The 24,523-nt window shown below is 59.0% G+C and overlaps 3 protein-coding genes across 8 annotated transcripts in view; 1 reads left to right on the top strand and 2 right to left on the bottom strand.

Annotated features, from left to right (window-relative positions):
- Positions 1–1,366: 1,366 nt before the first annotated feature.
- On the bottom strand, positions 1,367–16,128 carry IL27RA (interleukin 27 receptor subunit alpha). Of its 5 annotated transcripts, XM_074934869.1 has the most exons (16): positions 15,944–16,128; positions 14,808–14,903; positions 11,873–11,982; positions 10,580–10,712; positions 9,584–9,744; positions 9,101–9,249; positions 8,365–8,518; positions 7,843–7,922; positions 7,167–7,365; positions 6,384–6,584; positions 5,689–5,790; positions 5,416–5,577; positions 4,890–5,018; positions 4,034–4,124; positions 2,720–2,816; positions 1,367–2,404 (listed from the first exon to the last, which is right to left on the bottom strand). In XM_074934869.1, exons 3-16 carry the CDS (start codon positions 11,937–11,939, stop codon positions 2,099–2,101), a joined length of 2,031 nt encoding a protein of 676 aa, XP_074790970.1. In that variant the 5' UTR covers positions 11,940–11,982; positions 14,808–14,903; positions 15,944–16,128; the 3' UTR covers positions 1,367–2,098. The 5 variants fall into 5 exon arrangements, with proteins under 5 accessions (XP_074790970.1, XP_074790967.1, XP_074790971.1 ...); XM_074934866.1 differs by lacking the exon at positions 14,808–14,903 and having other exon boundaries at positions 15,918–16,128; XM_074934870.1 differs by lacking the exon at positions 14,808–14,903.
- Positions 16,129–18,188: 2,060 nt separating this feature from the next.
- RLN3 (relaxin 3) lies at positions 18,189–20,426 on the bottom strand. Its single transcript, XM_074935644.1, has 2 exons — positions 20,220–20,426; positions 18,189–18,478 (listed from the first exon to the last, which is right to left on the bottom strand). Exons 1-2 carry the CDS (start codon positions 20,377–20,379, stop codon positions 18,210–18,212), a joined length of 429 nt encoding a protein of 142 aa, XP_074791745.1. The 5' UTR covers positions 20,380–20,426; the 3' UTR covers positions 18,189–18,209.
- Positions 20,427–23,244: 2,818 nt separating this feature from the next.
- The window catches only part of RFX1 (regulatory factor X1), a 51,679-nt gene continuing 50,400 nt past the window's right edge, over positions 23,245–24,523 (top strand). The window contains exon 1 of one of the 2 annotated variants that reach the window (XM_074935642.1): positions 23,245–23,527. The gene's annotated coding sequence lies outside the window, so the exon portion shown is untranslated. The remainder of the gene's footprint in view (positions 23,528–24,523) is intronic. The other variant, XM_074935643.1, reaches the window with a different exon arrangement.

Raw genomic sequence — 24,523 nt, 5'->3', positions numbered from 1 at the left:
AGCAATTGCTCAGTTCAGGTCCCAACCCCTCCCTTCATCTGTCAGGTTCGCGCCCAGGGCGTTGAATCCTGAGGGCTGGGCTGCACCCGCTGGGCCTTTCCTACCCCTGCCAAGACTGAGTGCAACTCCCACCCCCCCAGCGTGGGGGGCTGCAGGGCCAATTCCCGCCCCCACCCCCCAGTCTGTGCTGCCCACTCCATCGAACCGACCAAGTCAGGCGCAGGGCTGGAGCAGGGCACAGAGCTGACGTGTCTGGCACGCAGAGGAGCAGCCAGAGGGTGCCAGGGCCACATGCTGCTCACAGAGACCTGCCCAGCTGTGCAGCCCCCGGTGCTCCGAGGGCACGGCGGGCGGTGCTAGGGGGAGGCTGGGCACAGTGCGGTGCAGAGGCAGCTCTGGGCTGGGGCCCTGGGCTGCGGAAGCGGAGCCCTGCCCCGCCCCGTGCGCTGCACTGGAAGGCTGCAGCATTTCACTTTACTCTGCACCTCGCCCGAGAGGAAGGATGTTCTTGTGGTCGTGGCGTAGCAGCCAGAAGGGCTGGAGCCCAGCTCCTCGCTCTGCCACTGTCTGAGTCTGGGCAAGCTGCAGCCGTGCTCACAGGGCCTTGGGCAGCGGGCCTGGGTTCCAGGAGCAAGCATGGGGAATTGGGCGGCAGGACTCCTGGGTCCTACACCCAAGTCCACGACTGTCGTGCTGTGTGACTGTAGCCCAGTCACTCTGTGCCTCAGTTTCCCCATCTGTAAAATGGCACTCAGGCTCCCTTCCTCCCAGGCCGTTGACGTGAGGCACAATTCCTTAGCCTCCGTAAGGCGCTGTAATAAGGCAGCCCCACCTGTGGCATGACAAATTTCCCTCAGTCCACTATAAAGCGAACCCAGTCTCTCTTGCTGGCCCATTCAATGGTCAGGAGCACCCAGCTGGTAACCAGGCTGCCCAGTGTCACAGTGACCCATCATTTCCCAGTCCGCCCTACAGGGACGTCACCTCCAGGTGACTTACCCCTGAGCACTCGGGTTCCAGGCTGTCGCTCGCCCCACCGGCTGAGTCTTCTACTCACAATGCAGCCCACCGACAGCCCCCCGGCACTGGCTCTCCAGGCCGGCTGCCAGCCACCCCTACTCCTGCGGTGAGCTTGCCGCTTTCTGCAGCTTCCCTGGCAGCCTCTGACCACCAGGCGGGAGGCAGCGGGTCACAGGGGCTCCTGACCCTGCCCTGCCATGAAGGGCCCAGTCACCATGTGACAGCCCCTTTGAGGTCCCGACAGGAAAGTCGCTGCTTTGTTTGTGGCAATGAGAGACAGGGAGCAAAGGTTAAAAAAAACATGTAGAAGTAAAAAAAAAATGCCATACAACTGCATGGTGTGCAGCTCCAAGTTCGAGCAGGGCTCGAGAGTGGGGAGAAAGCTGGCCTGTGGAGGAGGGAACCTGCGGGGGGCCCTGATACCAGGGTGATGGGCTGCTGACAATTAGAGGGGCAGAGTCTGGGTCTGTCACAGGCTCTGGGAGGAGGGGGCTGGGAGCAGGGGCTGGCTCCAGGCACCAGCTCTCGAAGCTGGTGCTCAGGGCGGCAATTAGAATGGGGCGGCAGTCCGTGTCCCGCGGTGACTGCTCGGGGGCGGGGGACGGGGACACTTGCTAGAGCCGCCCCTGGCTGGGAGTCAGGACTCCTGGGTTCTATCCCCAGCTCCAGGAGAGAAGTAGCGTGCGTAGTGGTTAGAGCAGAGGGGGCTGGGAGTCCGGAGAGGAACTCGGTCTCCATGGGCCATTCGGTCTTTGGCGTGTCTGCTAAGGCAGCCTGTCGGCGAGGTTGTCTAGGAGGGACGCAGTATACCAGCAAACTCAGTCCACCAGGCAGGGGCAATTCGGTCGCTGCAGAATTAAGGCTGGATCAGAGCCTGCACCACTACAGGGGAAAATCTCTGTGACCCATTCCCTGCCCCAAAGAGCGCCCCAACCTGAGCTTGGAGCCGGCACCCCCTACAGGGGAAAGACCCCATGTCCCAGTCTTTGGCCCCTCGAGCCAGGCACTCCTGGCTGGGTCTCCCCAGTGCCTGGGGCAGTGCTGTGTGGCGCTGGTGGTTCTCGCCCAGCCGCATCCCTCAGGCCAGTCCCAGCACCTCCTCCGGGGTGGGCATGAAATGTTTCTCGTAGCCAGAAATGACCGGGGCTTTGTCTCCCCACGTCTCCTCCAGGGTGGGGCTGCTTGGCACCAGCTCCTCTGTCCTGGGCTTGCTCCCGGTCCAGTCGTCAGCCCCCCCGCTGTGGGGCAGGACAGACTCCAGCTGGGGCAGAGTTGAGTAGCCCTGGTTCATGTGCTCTGCTGGTTCCCCGATATCAAGCTCGGTGATGGGGGGCTCCTCCGCGTCCAGGTCCCGCACCAAAGGCCCCCTGTAGCTGTGGGGATCCTGGAGGAAACAGATCATGAGAGCAGCCATCTCACTCCCTAGCGACAAGGAGCTCCCTGCCAGAGCTGGGCATGGAACCCAGGAGTCCTGACTCCCTGCACCCCCCCACTCTAACCACTAGACCCCACTCCCCTCCCAGAGCTGTGGATAGAACCCAGGAGTCCTGACTCCCAGCCTGGCCCCCCTGCTCTAACCACTAGACCCCACTCCCAAACCCCTGATTGTCCAGGCCTGGCTCATCTGATCTGCCTCCCTTGGCCCTACTGCAGAGGACAAGGGCGGGTCACGCATCCTAGCCCGAGCCCCCCATCTCACCCTGTTCACATCATGCAGCATAATCCTGCTGTGGGTGGCATCCGGGACCTTCTCCCAGCACCAGCTGGGCAGCACCTTGTGACACAGGTCCAGCAGCCTGTGGGTGAGAGAGAGGAAGGGTTTTTTTTTAACACCTGGGGTGAGGGGTAGGGAGACTGCCTGGCTGTGGAGGGCCAGCCCCCTTGAGGTGTTATGCAAATCATGGCACGCCTTGATCTGCAGACTTGATAAATATGCAACATCTTATTTGCATAAATGAGATCCACGTTGTGCCTCATTTGCATAAATTAGATCAATGCGTTACCTTGTTTGCATAAATTAGACCCACGAGAGATGCCTTCCCCCATCCATCTCTCAGGCACCCCATTTAAATTTATTCCCCCCGCTGTCTCACCCTCTAACTAGCTCCCTCATCCCCCCACCACCACCACCAGACTGGGAGCCTTTGGCCTCTAGGACACCAGTTTGGAGCCAGTGTCGCCCAACGGCTGTTGGGTGAAACGAGTTTGGTGGCTCTCAGCCCACGGTTCCGTGGCTCTGACTCGTCCAATCCCAGGGACTCAGATACTACAGAACAGCGAGGGTTAAGGAAGACCCCAGCCCCCCTTGGTGCTGGGAGTGTGTCCTTCCACCACTGGGGGGACGGGGGGTGGGTTGTGGGTACTCAGGATTGAACCCAGAGCCACTAGATCTAAAAGCTGGAGGGCGTCTATAGCTGAACCGGCTCTGCTAGCTAATGCTAGAGCAGGAGTATCCACCTCTCTGGGTGCAGGGCTGAGCCAATCCTGGGGTGTTCGGCTCTCTGGCAATTCCAAAAAACCCCCCGAAAGCCAGACCTGAGGTTTTTCAACAGTGTCAGCGAATGGCAAAGGCCAGACCCCACCATTGTGGGTGGGAAAGCCTCATTTGGGGCAAATCGACACCTTGCGCTCGCCTTTCACGCGTCCTGGGAACGTTTCTCCGTTTGCAAAAACCGACGCGGCAGGACATTTCCAAACCCAAAGCTGCTCGGAGCCGGGACAATATGGAACTATTTCGACATGGAATTTGGGGGTGGGGAGGGGGGTTGCTTTTCCGATGCGCAACTTGGCAACCAGACCCGGATTTGCCCAACGTGCTGGCGCTGCTGACTCTCCGTTTTTCACCAAAAATGTTTCCGCTGAAAGATGTTGCCTGGCTCTGTCTGTGTGTCCCAGCCACCACTGAGCACGACACGGCGAGGGCTCCCTACGGCTTAAAAGCCTCGTCCAGGATGACCTAGGACCCTGCGTGGGGGCCCGCTCCCCGCCCCCACCAACTGCCTGGCATTCTTACTGCACATGCAGGACAGCTCCCAGGACGCAGGCCAGGAAAAGGAGGAATCCCACCGCCAGGAGGGAAGCCAGGACAGCCTCCCAGCGGGAATCTGCAGGGAGAGGGAGCAGGGTTGGGAGAAAGCCTGAGTGCCTCTGTCCCTGAATCCCAACATGCCCCCCCAGCTGGAGGGGAGAGCCCCACGCGGCCCAGAGAGGGCAGGGCCCACCCAGCCCTAACGCGGCACCACTCTGCAACAGGATCTGTGCCACGCACACCCGTGCCCTCCCCCGGCCACGTTACAGGGGCATAGAGTGAGAGGAAGGCCCAGCAGGGCAGGACAAGGCTTCTGTAACCTCCTGGATCCTTTCCTCTGACAATCCCAAAGCGTTAAGCAAAGAGGTAGGTATGGAGGGGGGCGGTTGCACTGAAAGGCAGCCACCTCTGGGGTGGAACACAGCACCAGTGCATGGGGATTGCTCTGCCAGCACTGCGATGCAGCCATCTCTGGGGTGGGGCATGGCAGCTGTTTACACAGGGATCCCTCGCCCGGTGCTGAGATGCACCTGCCTCTGGGGTGAGGCGTGGCAGGTGAGGAACAGCTACACACCTTGCTGCACACGGGAGGTGAAGGAGAATCCCGCATCTGGTTGCAACTGCATGGGAGGCTGAACTGAAACTGGGACACCATAGCTGATCCCCTGAGTCTTGGGGGGAAAGCGCCCCCTGCTGAGCCCACATCCTGCAGCACAGCACCCCCTCGTCCCACGGTGGGGGGAAAGCACCCCGCTCCTTGCAGTTCTAGGGTCTCCCGTCCCAGCTCCACCCCGCCGGACCCTGCTGAGCCCACAAGCCCCCAGCGGCTGGCAGCCCCCACCTGGCGTGTGGAAGAGGTGGATGGAGCTGGCGTTTCCTTCCCCAGCCGAGGTGGAGCCCGTCATCCAGAGCTGGTAGGAGGTGCCAGGCTCCAGGCCTGAGAGGTTGTAGCTTGTCTCTGTAGCAGCGACTGCACAAGGGACGAGAGATGCGTGAGCTGGGAGGCCTGAGGTCTCCGTGTTCCCATTGCCCCCAGCCTCACCCCTCCCGGGTCGGACAGCAGGGGAAGGGACAGCTTCCCTTCCTGTCCAAGGCTAGTGCCCCTCCTCCACTCCCAAGACTCGGCTCCTGTCTCCACTAGCACCCCCTCTAGTGGCCAGCCTACATAGAGGATAAAAGTCTCACTACCACGGCTGGCAGAGGGAGCAACTCCTTTAGCTCGGAGACCCCCAGGTCCAACTCCAGCTGCTGCCCCACCTGAGATATCAGCTCAGCTCCCACCAGGCCCATGCTGCTGGGGTGATGCCTGTTCCCACAGCACCCCGGATCTGTGGGGAGGGCCCCATGCCCCACGGGGCGGCACTTACTGGGCTGGTAGGTCTGTGGGCTCCCCGTGGGCGCGGCGAGGTAGAGGGTGTAGTGGGTGATGTGGCCGTTGCACTGCGCCAGGGGGATCGCCTCCCAGGAGATGACAGACGCCTCCTTGGAGATGCTACGATCCTGCAGGCCCTGGGGCCCTGCCGACGGCACTGGGGAGAGTGAAGAGGGGATGGGCTGTGAGTGAAACCAGCAGTACCCATCTCACCTTCCTTAGCTCCCAGCATGGGCCAATCAGGGTGGGACGGGGGCTGCGCGCCTACCTCCTTCCTGGGTGTAGGCTCGGACAGGGGCCGATGCACCAAAGCCCCCGGGGTACAGCCCGTACACGCGGACCTGATACGGCACCCGTGGCTTGAAGTCACCTGGGGCAGGGGAGCGAAGGGAGACAGGGTCAGTTCCCAGGGGGAGCTGCCAATCTGAGCGGTCGCTGCCGAGTCCTGGCTTAGAAGCACAAAGTAGAAATTCCCTGCCCTTCTCGAGCACCTCACAACCAAGCCCCACAGCCCCGGCCTCCCCTCCCCGTCCTCGGTGCAGCAGGACTCCAAGGCTCATCTTACAAATGGGGAAACTGAGGCACCCAGCTATTTTGTGCAAGGGCCCAGGATAGAGCCCAGGCGTTATGACTCCCAGCCCCCCCCCCGGCTCTAACCACTAGACTCCACTCCCCATTTCCAGAGCTGGGACTAGACCCCAGGAGCCTTGACTCCTGTCCTATCCCTCCTTTAACCCACTAGACCCCACTCCCCACCCACAGCCAGCGATAGAACCCAGGAGTCCTGACTCCCAGCCCCCCCCTGCTCTAACCACTAGACCTCACTCACACGTGCAAAGGGCCTGACCGTTGCTCGGGCTCTGAGTTTTCCCAGCAGAGTGTCAGGCGTGGGACAGGCCGAAGCAGCCCCCTGGCCCCATGCTGTGGCATGCAGGGGCCTCTGTGGCCAGGCTCCCCCCATACCTGTCAGCAGGGCACTGTGAACGCCCGCCGCCCTGCGCACCCAGCCCAGGGATGCCGCCTTTGAGCTGCTGCACTCCTTGGCCCACTCCACCAGGTACTCCGTGGGCTCCCCTTCCAGTGGGTCCTTGCTGGGCTCCCAGGTAACGTGGAGATCCTGCCCATGCGTGGCCACAGCTTGGACCCCCGCTGGGGCAGGTAGATCTGGGAGAATCCACAGGATCCATCACTGGGCGCAGCTCGCCCTAGGGTAGTCGTTCTCTGGGTCCCCCCTGCACCAGCTTAGGGATGCTGCAGGAATGGGACTCGGGGCCTTTCCCCTCTAGGGGGCGCCATCCCAGATCCAGCCCAGCGTGGGGGGACTGGCTGGCTGGGGGGGGGGGGGCAGGGAATGGGGCACAGGGTCTTTCCCCTCTAGGGGGCGCCAGCTCCCATCTTACCCCATGGCAGGGGAGGGGCCAGCTCAGGGAGGGCAGGGAATGGAACTTGGGGCCTTTCCCCTCTAGGGGGCGCCATCCCGGATCCAGCCCAGCGTGGGGGGACTGGCTGGCTTGGGGGGGGGGGCAAGGAATGGGGGCTTTCCCCTCTAGGGAGCGCCGGCTCCCATCTGGCCCCAGGGTGTGGGACTGGCTGGCTCGGTGCAGGGGGAGCAGGGAATGGGGCACAGGGCCTTTCCCCTCTAGGGGATGCCAGCTCCCATCTGACCCTGCGGCAGGGGAGAGTCTGGCTCAGTGGGTAGGGAATGGGACATGGGCCCAGTGCGGTCAGGCCCCCACGGGGTCGTACCCTGCCGCTCCAGGCTGAGGTTGGCAGGCTGCGTCCGCCCGACGTGGTTGTTTGCCGAGATCCAGACATGGGTGGTTCTGGAGGGGAGGCTCGCGTTGCAGCAGGGGGACTCCAGGGGGCTCTCGGCGCCGTCGCTGCCCGTCCGGAAGGCCAGGCTGTAGCTGCGAATGACTCCCCTGGCTCCTTCGGACTTGAGCGGCTGGTAGGGAATCCAGCGAAGGGTTAACGCAAATGGATGAGTATCCCATCCCCTCCCCCTGCCCCACCCCGCCCTCCAGATGGGGCCGCCCCTTGTGCTTGACATCGCTAGGCCCCAGTTGCCTGGGAATAACCTGGGCCACCCCTGCAATGCAACCACCTCTGGGGTGGAACGTGGCCGCTGCTTAGCAGCTGCATGGACACATTGCTCATCAGTTTAGGACAGGAAGTGGAGGCTACGGGCGTGTCCAGGAGGGAAAGCCAATCAGAATTTGGCCAGGGCACCGGGGTGCACACCCCTAGTCATGTGACAGCGGAGCTTATCCAATTGGCTGGGACCTCCGGCACCGATGGGAAGACTCCTGCTGTACTGTACCCCTTTGTTTCCTGGTTTGCAGCGATCTAAGCACGGGGGCCTCTCGGGGGGGTAGCGCCAGGGAACCTCAACCCTGCAATGATGGGCCCGGGTGGGTCTCACCTTCCACAGCAGCAGCAGGCTGGGCTCTCCGGACTCAGCAGGGCTGGCCACTTGCCACACGTCCACCAGGCCCAGCGGGGCTAAGGGCAACAGAGAGGGGCCGTGGCATCAGAGAAGAAATGGGGTCGCTCCAGGGCAGGGAGGGTGTACAGGGCACACAGCAGCTCTCCGGAGCCAGGAAAGCACTGGGCCCCCTTCCCAAGAGGGGTGTTCCCCTGACTGCCCGGGGCAGGAAAGGCCTCTGCATTTAGCATTGCAGGGAGACCTTGTCCAGGGCTGGGAATAGAACCCAGGAATCCTGGCACCCAGTTTTTTCATCTTCTCCCCCATTACTAGACCCCACTCCCCTCCCAGAGCTGGGAACCGAACCCCAGAGTCCTGACTTCCAGCCCCCTGACCCCCCCCCTTCCACCCCAGAGCTAGGAATAGAACCCAGGAGTCCTGACTGTTGCCGCCTTAACTGACTACACCACATGTGACGCTCCCCGGCAAGGCAGGCGTTTTGCTCAGGCCCATGCGTACCAGCCTCGGGAGTCTGGAAGGTCTGGGACGGGCTCCAGTCGCTCCAGAAGCCCTTCCTGTCCTCAGGGATGCAGCGGGCCTGCACCTCGTAGGCCGTGAAAGGCTCCAGGCTGGAGAACTCGTAGTGGTTGGGCTCAACATCCCCCTCATGAACCTGCCAGGGAGAACGGCACAGAGAGAGATGGGGCCACAGGGCTCTGGGGACCCATCTCGCAGGAGGGAGGGCTGGGAGGGGAGCGGGGTCCAGTGGTTAGAGCAGAGGGGCTGGGAGTCAGGACTGCTGGGTTCTGTCCCCAGCTCTGGAAGCGGAGCGGGGTCTAATGCTCCATTGGTGGACCCCTGAGCCATTCAGCCCAGATGATTAAGACACGGTGACCTTTGGCCTGTATGCCGGCTCCACCCTAGCCAGCAAGGCCCCGGTGTAGGAGGAATTCTGTGGTGGCCAGGTCATCCCAATTTAAGGAGTAGATGGGCCTGAGCGTAACTAGGAATCAGCATCTTTCATTCTACAACGGCCCCCAGTCAGCAGACGGTGTAACAAGCCCTGCTATTTGTTATGAGCAGGATTTGAACCCAGGACTCTGTAGCACCAGAATGCAGTCCTCCATTACTTGAGCTGAAGGAGGAGCTCTATTATCTAGCAGCAGTAGTAGGCTGCTATCCCAGAGGAAGCCCTGTCTTTCAACCCCCCCGCCCCGCCCCACGCACATTTTGCAATCCTGTCACGCAGACTCACCCTGGTCCAGTTGGGGGTCCCAGATACCCGGTAGCGAAGGTGGCAGGCCAGATCCCGGGAGAAATGCTCAGGCCACTGGGGGTTTGTCCAGCTCACGGTGACCACAGGGGTCACGTCCTCTAGGCTCAGTACAGGGGGATCCGGCTTCACTGGAACCAACACAGTGGATGAAGGGAAAGTAGGAGCCAAAAGTCCTGGCTCCCAGGCCTAACCACTGAACCCCACTCCCCTCCCACAACTGGGATAGAACCCAGGAGTCCTGGCTCCCAGCCTCACCCACACCCAATCTAATCACTGTACCTGGGCTTTCTATGAAACAGCTGGCCCAGTTCTAGAGGATTTTAAGTGGAAAGCCTCGAGATGAAATCCACACATATTCCCAATGGGGCCCAACAGCCTAGCCCCCATCTCCCAATCCACCCACCCCCACCATTCACTCCTAGGGCCGGGGAGGAGCTGGGCTGCTGCCTGGCGCTGGGTCACCTATCTCGTGCAGGGTCAGAGTTAGCCTTGGTGTGATCTGGGTCCCGTCACCAGCCTCCACCCAGACGGCATAGTTCTCATTGCGTGTCAGGTTGCTTCTTCCAATCACCACCCAGCTCTGTCTGGCGGGGGCCTGGGAACTCTGCGTCTGGTTGCGTTTGCTGGCGGATGAACCCAGGGAAGAAACTGATGAGTCGGAGCATACGACAGGGCAGAGCTAGGAATACAACCCGGGAGTCCTGGCTCCCAGACCTCCCACTGCTCTCACCTCTAGACCCCACACCCCTCCCAGAGCCGGGAATAGAACCCAGGAGTCCTGGCTCCCAGACCTCCCACTCCACTCTAACCTCTAGACCCCACACCCCTCCCAGAGCCGGGAATAGAACCCAGGAGTCCTGGCTCCCAACCCCCACCCTGCTCTAACCTCTAGACTCCACACCCCTCCCAGAGCCGGGAATAGAACCCAGGAGTCCTGGCTCCCAGACCTCCCACTCCGCTCTAACCTCTAGACCCCACAGCCCTCCCAGAGCCGGGAATAGAACCCAGGAGTCCTGGCTCCCAGCTCATGCTCTAGCCCAGGGGTAGGCAACCTATGGCACGGGTGCCAAAGGAGGCCCGCGAGCTGATGTTCAGTGGCACTCACACTGCCTGGGTCCTGGCCACCGCTCTGGGGGGCTCTGCATTTTAATGTAATTTTAAAAGAATCTTCTTAAACATTTTAAAAACCTTATTTACTTTACATACAACAATAGTGTAGTTATAGATTATAGACTTATAGAAAGAGACCTTCTAAAAACGTTAAAATGTATGATTGGCACGCGAAACCTTAAATTAGAGTGAATGAACGAAGACTCGGAACACCACTTCTGAAAGGTTGCCGACCCCTGCTCTAGCCACTGCACCCCACTCCCCTCCCAGAGCTGGGGAGCTGTTCTGGGCACCTGAGCAGTGGGTGGGATCCTGGGCTCCCTCCCCCAGGCAGGGGGTTATACTCACAACTTCAGGCTCTGGTAGTGGAGGGTGTAGGTGGTGGTAGCCTCAGGGCCGGTCCTGCTGGGCCATGTGCAATTCATGCCCCCTCTGGGGCCCATCTGGTAACACTCCAGCCCTGTGGGTTCCTCTGGGTCACCTGCACCCAAGCACACATCAACCTGCAGCTGTCTGGGGAGGCCGGGGGCTTGGACGCTTCTATCCAGCCTGAGCGTGACTGGCCCCAGGGGTCCTGGGCCTAAGCACCAGGGGTCCTGGGGCTAAGACCGAGCAGTCTGCCGCCTAGACCCTTCTCCTCCCCCACCCAGAGCCGGGAATAGCACCCAGGAGTCCTGACTCCCAGTGCCCCCCCGCTCTACTCCACTAACTCCTGCTCTCCCCCCAGAGCTGGGAATAGAACCCAGGAGTCCTGACTCCCAGCGCCCCCCTGCTCTAATCCACTAACTCCTGCTCTCCCCCCAGAGCTGGGAATAGAACCCAGGAGTCCTGACTCCCAGTGCCCCCCTGCTCTAATCCACTAACTCCTGCTCTCCCCCCAGAGCTGGGAATAGAACCCAGGAGTCCTGAGCCCCCCTCCTGAGCACAGACTTGCAGAGGGCTGTGCTGTCACTCGGTCTCCATTAAGATGCCCCATCCCCTGCCTTAACCTAGCTCAGTGCTTCCTGTTGAGTGCAGCAGGTCTAGGGCTCTGTCCTCCTCTCGCGGGGTGGGGGGCCGGGGGGGAGGGGCTGATGGAGCCTTCCTCTGTCTGTCTGCAGCAGCCGCATCTCCGTGCCCGAAGCCTCTGTCATTATCTCCCCCAGCACACGTGCCACCAAGTCAAACAGTTATAAACCGCAGGGCACTAGCAATCTGAGTGTCGGTGGCCAGGGGGGAGGGGAGAGGGTGTCTGCCCGTGGGGGTAACCTAGATCCTCTTTCACTGGGTTTCCATCTGCTCACGCTGGGCAGAGCCAGGCCTGGTGGATGGGAAAGTCAGGGTGCCGCAGGGAGGGGGGGGGCTCGCCAGGGGGCTCTCTCCCCTCCAACAGTGCTGACCTGGGTGTGGTGCCTGGGGTCCTGTGCTGTAGAGAGCAGGGGTGGGGCTGTTGTGGTCCATTGGGGCAGTTGCAGCCTGGTGGGTACGGGGCCGGGGACTGAGCCTCAGACAGAGCAGGGGTCTGATTCTGACGGCACCCCGACTGGCTTTCCATCCATGCGTGGCAATAGACTCTTTAGGAGTCACTCCTGATTTACCCCAGTGTCAATGAAATCAGAACCAGGACTTGGGTGTCCTGGGAAATTGAAATTGAGCTCTCACCTTCCTGAAACCCAAAGGTCTTCAGTGCCAGCAGCAGGAGCCACGCTCCCCTCCATCTCTTCCTCATGGTGCCAGCCCCGCATGGGAAGCAGAGATAGCTGGTCAGCAACCTGGCAAGCAAGGAGCAAGGGTGTGTATGCTGGTAACCACCTTAGTGCAGCAGATCTGGGCCCCTATGGTTTTGCCGGGAGTCTCCTGGGAGGTCTCAGAAATGCAGACCGGGAGCTCCCTCCGCCTCTAATTTACAATGTCCCCATCTGTAAAAGATGGCTGGTGATCCTGTGTGAAATGCTTGGAGAGCTCCTGAGTCATAGATCACAAGGCCAGAAGGGACCGTTGTCATCTGGTCTGGCCTCCTGGCTAACACAGGCCAGAGAATGTCCCCCACAATAATTCCCAGAGCAGAGCCTTTAGAAACACATCCAGTCCTGACTGTAAACTTGTCCACGATGGAGAAGCCACCACGACTCTGGGTAAGTTGTTCCAGTGATCAATCCCCCTTGCTGTTAAAAAAAAACAACGCCTTACTGCCAGCCTGAATTGGTCTAGCTTCAACATCATTGGCTCTTGTTAGACCTTGGGCTGCTAGATAGAAGAGCCTGTTATCAAAAATTTATAGGTATTTACAGATTGGGATCAAGTCACCCCTTAACCTTCCCTTCATTGAGCTGAATAGATTGAGCTCCCTGAGTCTCTCACTATCAGGCAAGTTTTCTAACCTGTCAATCATTCTCGTGGCTCTTCTCTGACTCCTCTCTGATTTATCAACATCCTTCTTGAATCCAGATTCCCATTTATACATCCCTGGATCCCACTAGCCCTTTTGGCCCCAGCTTTGCGCTGGGAGCTCCTGTCCAGCTGGTTTTCTGCCATGACCCCCAAATCTTTCCAGAGTCCCAGCTTCCCAGGAGAGAGTCCCCATCCTGTAAGCATGGCCGACATTCTCTGTTCTGAAATGTAACAGCTACATTGGGCCATTTCAAAATGCAGATTGCTTGCTTCCTCGGTTTACCAACCAATCCAGACTGCCCTGAAGCAGTGACCCCATCCTCTCTGTTATTTACCATTCCCCCAATTTCTGTGCGGCGGTCAAACTTTATCAGGGATGGTTTTGTTTTCTTTTCTTCCATATCATTAATAACAATGTTAAGTAGCATAGCAGGGCCAAGAGCAGATCCCGGCTGGACTCCACTAGAAACAGACCTGCTTGATGCTGAGTCTCCACTTACACTTTGAGAACTATCATGTAACCCGGTTTTCATCCATTAATGTGTGCCATGTTAATTGGGATGAAGAGCACTAGATAAAAGCTAGGGAGTTATTAGTCATTGTTATTGTTTAATTGCAGAGTTTAACCCAGATAGTTTTGCTCCTAACCGCTCCTCGGCATTTGAGTTAAATAGGCACCAATGAAATAAACAAATCAGTGTTTTCCCCACTCAGTTCATAAGCATCTCAGGGGGCAAAAGCTTCCCTGTTATCCACAGAGTCTTCTCACAGGAAGGTGGGGAAGAAAATACCAGAGGAGACAAAGCATCCTAAAATTGCCACCAACAACTAAAGGAAATGAATAAAAATCGAGCCCACAAACTACACCCCAGGCATTAATTTGACCCCCAAAAAGGGGAAGGGCCGGAGACACCATGAAATCCGCTCAGGCCATGCTATTGCTGTGGGTTTAACACAGGAGGTGCCCAGAGTCCATAGTGACAGGTGGCAGGATAAAGCTCTAACACGGAGGTGAGATCTAAATGTCAAAAGCAAAAAAATAGTAAATAAAAGAGCAGAACGAAACAAAACAAAATGAGAAAGCGGGGAGTCTGATGGGAAACCAGTGACGTGGTGATGCACTGGAGCTCCGACTTGCACCTCTTCATGGCCTCAGTTTGCTCTCATGCGCAGACAGCACATAGGAAAGGCCGGACTGGATCAGCACCAAGGTCCATCTAGCCCACCCAGCAGTGCCTGGCACCTGCTGTCCCAGAACCCCACAGGGTGGGGATCACCAGCCCATAGGAAAGGTCCTTCCTGACCCCTAATCGGCTCCAGCCTCGAAGCTAGAAGGTTGTAAATTTCTTGGGCAAAATTCCCATTGGCTCCTCTAGGGCCAGGATTTCCCTCTCGGATGCTCTCCTTACCCATATAAATGTCCAAGCTGATGGTTTGGAATCCTGCTAAGCTTTTGGATCAGTCTGGTCTCGTAGCAAAAACTAACCTTGACTTCAATTGTCATTGTCTTTATTACCCTGATTTCCAGCCTGCCCCCCCGCCCCGATCTAGCCACTAGATCCCACTCCCCTCCTTGAGCCAGGGGTAAAATGCAGAAATTCTGACTCTCAGTCTGCTGCGCCTCGAACCACTAATTCCAACTCCCCTCCGAGATCTGGGAATAGGACTGGACATCTGACTTCCAGCCCTCTCTGCTTGCTCTAACCACTAGATCCCACTCCCCCCCTTGTTCCATGGATAGAACCCAGTAATTCTGACTCACAGAGCTGGGAATAGAACCCAGGAGACCTGATTCCCAGCAGCCCCGCCCCAAACCAGTAAACACGACTCCCCTTCTCATGCCAGGGTAAAACCCTAGCATCTTGGCTCCCAGCCACCGCTCCTCTAACCATGAGCCCAAACTCCCCTCCCAGAGCTGGGAATTCAATCCAGGAGTCCTGACTCTTGGACTCAGTAGGGCTTGTGTCAAGCGCTTCTTTGTGCTTCTGCCCTGCTCACCTCCTCTCCACCCACTCCATAGTACGACCTGAACAAATGATCATCCAGAGATCTTCCGCGGACCACCCTTTGAGACCCCGCTTTCACTGCAGCCCTCCCTGCCCGGGGGAGGGGGGGGGAGGGAGGAAATGCAGAGGCCCCCCCCCCACATCTGGAACAGCTGGGCCCCATCACCTAAGCCCAGTAACCCCCCCCCCTCCATCCTTACCCGTCAGCCAACACTGTCCCACAATCCCCTCCACAAGGTACTTGGCAACCCCCGTCACATACTTGGCTTAAAGTTGGAGTCTCTGGCCGAGTTCCCCTGGTAAGAGGACAAAGGAACAGAGAAACAGCTGGGAAAGGAAGCGGTTGCAAAATCAGGCCACATGCCAGGGGCTCCCACGGTCCCCGCCGCCTGCCTCGGGGGCCGCCCGGCGCTCGCCGTGGGACAAAGCGGCCGGCGGCGAGTGAAGAGGAAAGAGCCCGAAGCAGGAAGCGCTGGGTTGCACACTCGCTGAGCAAGCTGTACAGGACACGGACACACACACACACGCAGCCAGCTGCCGAGACACCGGAACAAGCCCCCCGTCAGAGTTTCCGAAAGTTTGCAGCGTCGCCCGGGTGGATCTTCGGGGCGCACCTCCCCCCGAGCTAGCGCCGGAAGGCGGGGGGGCTGCTCGGTTGGTGTCTCTGGGGCGCGGGGGGCGCAGGCAGGGAGGAGACGCCAAGCGCCGCACACCGCGCCGCGGAGCTGGGGATCCCCCAGGCTGTCGCTTTAGCCATGTGCCGGGCAGAGCGAGGACGAGAACCCCGAACTCCCGGTCGCCCCAGGAGCGTCGTGGAGAGTAAACGGGGGCAGACAGAGCTGACCCACTGCCGATCTGGGGCTGACGGAGTTTAGTTTACCCACTTCTTTTCTTTGCCACTAGACCATGGAGTCAGCTCCGCTCTAACCACCGGACCTCGCTCCCCACCCAGCAATAGGCATAACGGCCAGGAGTCCTGGTTTTCAGCTCTCTGCCGCTGCTCTAACCACTAGTTCACATTCCCCTCTCACAGCCAGGAACAGAGTCCACGAGTCCTGCTTCCTGTCCCCTCTTAATCTACAGCATACTCCTCTCCCAGCGCTCAGGGGTCCGGACCCACACCTCCCTTGCTCTAACCACAAGCCCATACTCTCTCCCACAGCAACATGGAGAACTGTTGACTCCAGGACTCTTGTTTCCTGTAACAACACTGTCACGGGGTCCCCGGGCCATGCTCTGGAACTGCTCCCCATGAAGCCAGGCGGGACTCTGGGGCAGTCGCCTTCCTGTCTGCAGGACACACAGCTCACCCAGCTTCCACCTTCCTGGGTCTGACCTCGGAGCATTCAGCCTCCTCTGCCCCTCCGTGCGCTTCCCACAGCGAGTCCGCTCAGGCGGGGTCCTGGGGAAGCCAGAGGGTCCTGCCCCCCAACTCTGCAGTCAGACGTGACTCTCAGCCAGCCAGTAAAACAGAGGTTTATTAGACGACAGGAACATGGTCTAACACAGAGCTTGTAGGTGCAGGGAACAGGACCCCTCAGCTGGGTCCATTCTGGGGGGCAGTGAGCCAGACAACCCCGTCTGCCCTTCACTCCACGTCCCCAGCCAGCCCCAAACTGAAACTCTTTCCAGCCCCTCCTCCTCTGGGCTTTGTCCCTTTCCTGGGCCAGGAGGTCACCTGATTCCTTTGTTCTCCAACCCTTTAGCTCTCACCTTGCAGGGGGGAAGGGCCAGGCCATCAGTGGCCAGGAAACAGGGTGTTGGCCATTCTCTGTGTCCAGACCCCTGCACACACCTGCCCTCTAGGGCTCTGCAATGATCATACACCCTTACCCCACCACCTAGATACTTAAGAACTGCCTAGGGGAAACTGAGGCACCCCCACACTATTCAGAGGAAACATTAAGAACAGTCCCACTTCGTCACAAACACTAAGTAACATTCTTTGTTCAGTGCCACACAATGTACTAACGTGCATCTAATAATATCCCTCATTAAGGAGATTCCAGTGCAAGGAGACATGTGCAAGCAAAGGAAGAAAGTCAGGACTTCTGGGTTTTATCCCCAGCTCTGGGAGGGGAGTGGGGTCAAGTGGGTAGAGCAGGGGAGGGGGAGGGCTGGGAGTCATGACTTATGGTTTTTATTCCCAGCTCTGATGGAGAGTGGGGTCTAGTGGTTAGAGCAGGGGGGCCGGGCCCCAGCCCTCCTAGGTTCTATTCCCAGCATGGGGAGGGGATTGGGGTCTAGTGGTTAGCACTAAGCTAACTGACTCCACCAGCTGCAGAGTGACAGTTGACCAGCCCCACAGATCTGAAGGCTGACTATCCAGCCTGCAGCCCACCAGCCGGAGAATCAGAGCCATGGGGCCCTGCCCCTGGAGCTGTGTCGACTCCTCTTGAAAAGCCCTTTGCTAAACCTCTTTTGAAAGGGGTTTTTTGAACCCCTTTGAAAACCTCTTTTCTGTGAGCCCGGCCATGGTCACTTGGCTCCTGGGGGATGTAGGGGGTGTATCAGGCCTAGGCACCCCTGTCATAGACCAGGACCCTGCTCTGTTAGGGGCCGGACAAACAGAGAACACATGCAGGGTTTTAAGAGCGTCCCTTGCGAGTGGTGTTTACCAGGCTTGCCCAACCGTTGCTGTTATGCATCGATTGCTGGGGACGGACTGGAAGCGGGGGTAAGAGGAGAATCATTCCTGGAATTCACCACAAAACATGACGCCACAGGGAAGTAAGGCAGAACCTGACGGGAATTCTCAGCCCAGGGGCTTTCCCAGGAAGGGCTATGGGGCATAGCTGCGGCTCCAGCTAGTCCACGCCCGGCTTCTTCCAGCAGCAGGCCCTACAGGACCTGAGGAGGAGAGCTGGCTTTGTGGGGAGCTCCAGTCTCAGCAGGGGGCGCTGCAGGGAGCAGGGCAGATGTGCCAGCTGTGGGAGGGTAGCTCACAGCCATTGCAGTCCTGGCTTCTCCCAACAGGGGGCGGGACAGGGAGCGAGGGAGATGTGCCGACTGGAGGGGACCTCCTGGCTACTCCAGCCCCAGCAGGAGGCGCTCTGGGGAAGGTCCAGCCCCTGCTAAATCGCTCCGATTTTCCAGCGTGTGGGAATGTGCAGCCCCATGCCCCTGATCCCAGAGTCCCTCTCACACAGTTAATTTCTTTTGATCTTTTATTTAACCCTGAATACCAGCGCAAGAAGAGGCAACATGCGGGGGGGACACCACAACTGGAAGGGGAAGGGCAGGGTGAGATTTGTCATCTGGTTCCTTATTCATGTCCAAATCGAAACTCAGCCGCCCATCTCCATTTGCCCCAGAACCCTGGAGTCCACCACTGCCCCCTTCCAGGGGCCACCCCCAGCATTATATTACCCCATCTGAAGTCACATACATTTCCACGGCCCGTTCCCTGCAGTCCTCACTCGGGCAGAGCTCCCAGGGAGCTGAGCAACTGCAGGGCTCTTAACTGTGGGTTTCTACTTGCAGCCGTGATCCCAGGGCCAGATCCTCCGCCGGTGCTAATCAGAGCTGTCCTGACGCCAGCTGAAGACCTAGTGCCGTGTGCTGAACCCTGCCCCCTCCCCCTGTGCCCCAGCCCCCCGCCTCTAGCACAGGGAGCTGATCTCGCTCTTGCTGCATCCCCACTTGCAGCACGAGGTGCTCAGCCCTGCCATGACGTCCCGGACGACGCGCTCCAGAGGCCAGCTTGCTTCGGCGAGGCCGCGGCCCGGTTTGCCTCTCCACCTCTCGTGGTAGTCGGAGGAGAGCTCTTGGTGGGGCAGCGTCCCGGGCAGGTGGCTGGCATCCCACTCGCTGGAGGCGGCTTCTGCGGAGTCTTCCCCTGCAGGGGGGCTGCTCAGGATATCGAGGTCACCTGCAGTGGAGGAGGAGACAGGGAAGTGGGAGGGAAGGGGTTAATGCATAGAGAACAGAGGTCACAATTTCCTGTCGACAGCAAGGCTAGAACTCAGTTTCTCCTGCTCCAGGACCACTGACCTCTCCGCTTGACTTGAAGGGAAAATCTCCCTCTTGCTGTTAGCAATATAGGGCCTATGACACACAGACGAGCTGTTCTGATTCCAGCCTGCAGAGGTGGCCACACAGTGCTCCCATCTGACATTATCCTGGTCTCTCTGCCTTCTCGTTCTGACATGCAAGCCTCTCTCTTAAAGACCCAAGAGACCCTGCCAATAGGTCACTCCCTAAGCAGCATGGTGCACAAAAGTAAAACCTAGATGCCTTATCTCGCCGAGCACAGCACAGACACCCGAGCACGGCACAGACACAGACATCGGGGCCTCCCATCACACCAGTCACTTCACAGACACCCCCCTCCTTAGTGAGTGGACAGACACCCCTTCCTGAGTGATGCCCACATGATGGGGTGGGCATCTCCCTGACCACAGGCCCTCCCCCCAAACAAGGTCAGTGTCTCCACTGCACCAGGAGCTGCACAGACCACCCCCCACACCTGAGATCAGGGGCCCCCAATCACACTAAATGTGGCACAAAACCCTGGCTCCTCCCCAGCCAAGAGCAGGGTCCCCATTGTGCCAGGTGCTGCACAGACACAAGGGGAGAGACAGTCCCTGCCCTGAAGATCTTGCTCTCTGAACAGATCAAAGCCTCATTCTACAGATGGGGAAACTGAGGCACAGTGAGGGGAAGGGACATGCCCAAGGTCCCCCAGCAGGGCGGGTGGCTGAGCTGGGAATAAAAGCAAGGGCTCAGTCTAGCACCTGCAGTGGGAACAACAGACAAGTCCTGGGTAGCAAATCCAACACTAGCCCCACATCCGGACTAGACACTGGCAGGCTGCAACCTCTGGCCTGAGCCCAGCTTCTTTCAAGGAGCAAGTGGTAGGGATAAGCTCCCCCCTTTTAGCCCCTTCCCCTCCAGGGCTGACACTCACTGCGGGTGTAGCGGGGCAGGGCTGACTGAGCCAATGCAGCGTGGGAACCTATTCCTGGCCGCACGGGGTTTGTACGCCCCATCACAGATCCCTCCAGCTGGCGGGCGATGAGGCAGGAAGCGCGGCAAATTTCCCAGGGGGGAAATTGCCATTGGCTTCTGACTTGTCATGGGAGCAAATCTGCTCTGGGAGCTGCTGGAGGGGGATAAATGTGGGACCCTAGATCTGCCCTTCTGGGTGACACGGGCTCCCCGGGCTGCTCCTAAGAACCAAGCAGCGAGTCACACCCCACCCTGCGGGGAGCAGACACTCAGTCACTCCTGGATTGTGCCCGTGGAACCCCCCTCCAAAGCCGCAGCACACTTCACCAACATTGAATTAAGCCTCACAATCCCCACCTCTGGGGAGGCAAGGTAGGGACACTGATCCTTGTTTTACACATTGGGAAACTGAGGCACAGAGTGGGGGAGTGAGCTGACAAAAAGTCACGCTGCAAGTCAGTGGTAGAGCCAAGAATAGAACCCGGGAGTCAGGACTCCCAATTCCCCCCCGCCTCACGCACACCACTTCTCTTCCAGAGCCAGGAATAGAACCCAGGAGACCTGATCCTCAGCTCCCACTCCCATTCCAACCAGCAGACGCCGCTCCACTCCCATTGAGTACCCAGCAGCCATGCACGCCACCCCACAGTCCCCCTTCTCACCTGTCCGTCTCCAGCGGGAGCCCCCACAGGTGAAGATGACAGCCCGGATGAACTCCCTCCCACACAGCTTGACGCCATAGGGTGGGTTCCGGCCCTCAGCCCCCAGCCTCAGCTCCGAGAACAGCGACCCAAAAGCCAGAGCCAGGAGGAGCTTCTGCATGGCTGCTTGGGGCGGCGAGATGGATGCCAAGGCCAGAAGAGCTCACAGCTGCCTCCTGAGCCCCACTGTGGCCCCCTTTATACCATCCCGCCCCCTCCCTGCTGAGGAGCCCCTCGGAGACACCGCACAAAGGGTGGCCTTTGGCCATCGGCTCTGGTGCTATCTCTCCAATTAGCTGGCCGAGTCACTCGAGTGGCACACAGAGACCTTTCCGTTGGAGCTGGGGACATCAGGCCTGGGTGCCAGGGAGCGAGACACTGATAACCTTTTGCTGGTTATCGTTGTGGCCAAGGCGGAGGGACAGACGTCGGCCGTGAGCCAGAGGCAGCCCCCGCTGGCTCTCTGTGTGCTCTCTCTCTCTCACACACACACACACACACACACACACACACACGCGCACGCACGCAAACCCTCTCCGTGCATGGAGCATCCATTCAAACCCCTCTGTCGTTCCCCCAGCCAACAAGGCCAGGGGTCAGAGCTGCCCATGTGACGCTGCTGGGAAGGTTGGAAGCTCCTGAGGGCCCCGCTCCCTTGAACTGGCTTTTCCCACCCCTTGTGAGGACCATTACCCCCACTTTGCCATGGGGAGAAACTGAGGCACAGAGAGGGTCAGGGACTCTCCTGAGCTGTCATAGGCAGTCAGCAGTAGAGCTGGGGACAGACCCAGGAGTCTTGTCTGTCTGCTTTGCCCTCTCCATCCCTGGAGTCGTTATGGGGATCTAGCGTTTCCTCTAGACTTTGTGGATGGCAGACACTACATTCCCTATAGGGAAAGCTGGAAGAAAGCTGGTTGTGAGGCGCTCACAGCTACTCCAATCCCAGCCTCCGCCAGCAGGGGGCACTGTAGGCAGTGGGGCAGGAACACACGTAGCTGTCCGAGCATCACCCAGCTCTCCTGATTCTCCTCAGCAATCTCATTCCTTCAGAGCTTTCCCCACAAGCTCATCACCCAGTGCAGAGCGTTCTTGCATCACCCCAGACAGCAGGAGCGACAGTGACCTTTGCTTATCTCCTTTCAATTATGTCCTTCCTCCTCCGATGTGAGAGGCCGTGGGCTGTGCGGAAAATGCCAGCATGCGGCGCAGAGATAACCCCGGCTGGAGCCCCTCCTGCCCTGCCAGATAACAACTCATTTCCAAAAACTCAGCCACAGTCCATGCTCTCCTTGGGGGGGACGCTCCCTGTGCTAGGGAGGAACAGCGCCACCATATCTCTTTTGAAGTTTCTTATTCTTCTCTGGAGATAAATGAGACAGAGCTATGAGTGCCACTTCCCTTCCCTCAGGTTCATATGCATTTCGCACAGCAACAGCTTTGGGGCAAACGCTCCCCCTCCCCAAACCCTACCACAAGTGCCCTCAGGCCTCTGACATCCACCGAGGAGTCTATTTTTAAAAGCATGTTCCACAAGAAGTGCAGACCTCATCCTAGCATAGCTGCATCAATTTCACAGGAGTCACTCCTGATTTACACCATCATAACAGAGAAAGTCTGACCCAGCAACTCAATTTAAATTGAAGGCTGGAGCTGTCCCTACGGGGATTTGAACCTGTGATAGCAGGAAGTTTCACACCTACTGCTTGAGTGCTCTGAGCCCTTGGAAAGCACAACCCAAGCTGCATGAATTTGGTAACTATGATAGATTTTTATCTGAATGCTAGACCTAAAGTATCAATTCAGGGATCTTGGGAATCTAAGAAACAGGTTTCCTTCTTTGTCAGTTTCATCCAACAGGCAGGGGATTGCACAGGCTCAGAAACAAAAATCTACGTGAAGACAAGAGAGGGGTCCCTCTGGGCCTGGCTAAAGCACATTGGCACATAGGACCTGCCATTCCCAGGTGAGGAACTGGGCTGGATCATCCCCCCCGTCATGCTTTCTGGAGGCTGCTATCTCATGCTCCAAGATCTCAGTTCTCATGATTTTTAAAACATAAATGAGCGCAGAGAAAACACCAGTGGACTGTGGTCAGGCGCTCGGGCGATGGCGATGGGCGGCAGCACAGAGCCTAACAGGGAAACGGTACGGCGATGGCTGCGGAAAAGCGGAGCATCCACCCTCCGGCGTTTGTTCATTCAGTCCTTTGTGCGGGTGCAGAGGAAGCGCCAGACGTTCCCCAGGCAATACAGCAGGCGAGCAGCCCCCAGGCACCAGCACGAGTGACGGCACGGGGGCCAGGCAGGTCAGGATCTGGCCCTGTGGCGTGTGTCTGTGCCAATGCGCTATGGCGGGTGCCCGCTTGTGCCGTGCCCCGGAGCACCCAGGGCTGTGCCCGTGACATCACTGCCTCACGAGGCGTGGCATCACTGGGGTTTAGAGGCACAGGGTGACGTCACACCCCGCGCAGTGACGTCACAGGTTTGAGACCGGCGGTGCTCCTTGTCCCCTCCAGCCACAGCAGAGACAGGCAGGGCAACCCCTGGCCTCTACTAGCCAAGAACTACATTTCCCATCATCCCCCAGGGCAGAGCCCGCTTGCGCGTTGCTCCCACGCTGGGGCACGGCTCTACAGGGCCCAACTGCCGCTTCCCCTCCAACTGACTGAAGGCGGTTCTAGCCAATCGCAACCAGCCAACGCCCTGACTGGCCAATCCCAACCCGCCTCCTCAACCCCCCCCTCCAGCCCCACCCCGAAACCGACGGAGGAACTGCCCAATCAACGTGGAGACGGACGTGGAGAGAAGCCAATCAGCACGCTCCAAGCGAATCAGACCAATTACAACCAGCATTGGAAAAGCAACGTCAAAGGAGTAGCAGGGCTTCCAGCCAATCAGAGCGAGAAGGGCGAAGATTGAGAGCCGGGGTACCCAATGGAGCGGTCAGCTCCGTCCAATTAGCCCAGGGGCCTCCCTCTCTCCCCCTTCGGCCCCGCCCGCAGCCGAGGTGGGTAGCAACAGTTGCCCCGGTGAGGGAACACGGAGGGCGCCATAGCCACGGTAGTCGTGGCGACCAGGAAACCCGGCAACAACAACAACAACCGCCCCGAGCGGACCCCCCTCCCCCCACCGACTAATCGATACCCTCCAAAAATCCGGCACCGCCGCGGCCGATGACCGGCGGCTCCACCCGAGCCCGGCGCGTCGGAGCCTGAAGGGAAGCGGCCTCCGCGGGGCTCCGAGACCGGGCCGCGGGGAGGGACAGTTCAGGTGGGTCCTACTCTAATCCCCCTCCACACAAAATGGCTGCGGGGGATGGGCGCCGGAGGGGCCGCGCCCCTGAGAGGAAGGCGCGCGCGGGGGCGGGGGGGGGGGGCGTGATACAGTCGATTACTCAGAGGCTGCTCGCGCTCGAGTGAGGGCCTGGCCGTTGCCCCGGGATTAAGAAGGGCCCAGGCTCGGTGGGCGGGGCTTACAGCGCTCCCCGGTGATTGGTGGGCGGACGGGCCAATGAAAAGAAGCGGGGCACCGGGGCAACCAATGGGGGGAGGGGGAGGGGCTAAAACGGGGAGCCCCCTGCCCCCAACACTAGGGTGGGTTTCCAAAGTGGGGCGGGGTTCCCCCCCCCGTGATGTCATAAGGCACGTGGCAGTGTCAGGGCCCATGATGTCATCCGATGACATCACAAGGCCAAGCGGTGAGGTTGTCAGGGGGTCATCGTGGTATGTTCCCGTGCTCGCGCGCCCTGGCCACGCCAGGCTCTCCCAATCCGTGGGGGAGGCTGCAAGATCCCGCTGCCGGGCCCCCTTGGTGTTTTATGATGACGTCATTGTGAGGCGTTGCCAGGTCAGCGTAGCGAGGCGTGAAAATGACATCACCCCCACGCCGTGATGGGTCGTTCACCTGTCATTAGGGTACAGCCTCGTCTCGGCCACGCACAAGGCTGCATTAAAAAGTCAAGATGTTATTCCAATGCCACAGGCTTCAAAATGACCAAGTGTGGCATCAGAACCTCTTTGCACCGTGTGGTGATGGTGATGTCAAAATATCAGCATTGCATGCACAGATGTGCATTATAATATCACCGTATGATGTCAAACTCGTCCTGGCAAAAGGGGGCCTTGCCTCCGAGCAGCGTTGTGCCACAAGATGTGAAGATGATATGTTGAAAACTTCATGTCTTAACCCGATGGCCGTCATGTGGAGTCAAAAGGTGACAGGAGGTGACAGTGCCTTTGAAACGTCATCACTCCACCAGGCAGCACG

The sequence above is a fragment of the Natator depressus genome, chromosome 20, assembly GCF_965152275.1.
Source record: "Natator depressus isolate rNatDep1 chromosome 20, rNatDep2.hap1, whole genome shotgun sequence".
Classification (NCBI taxonomy): Eukaryota; Metazoa; Chordata; order Testudines; family Cheloniidae; genus Natator; species Natator depressus.
This window is presented reverse-complemented; position numbering and strand designations above follow the sequence as displayed.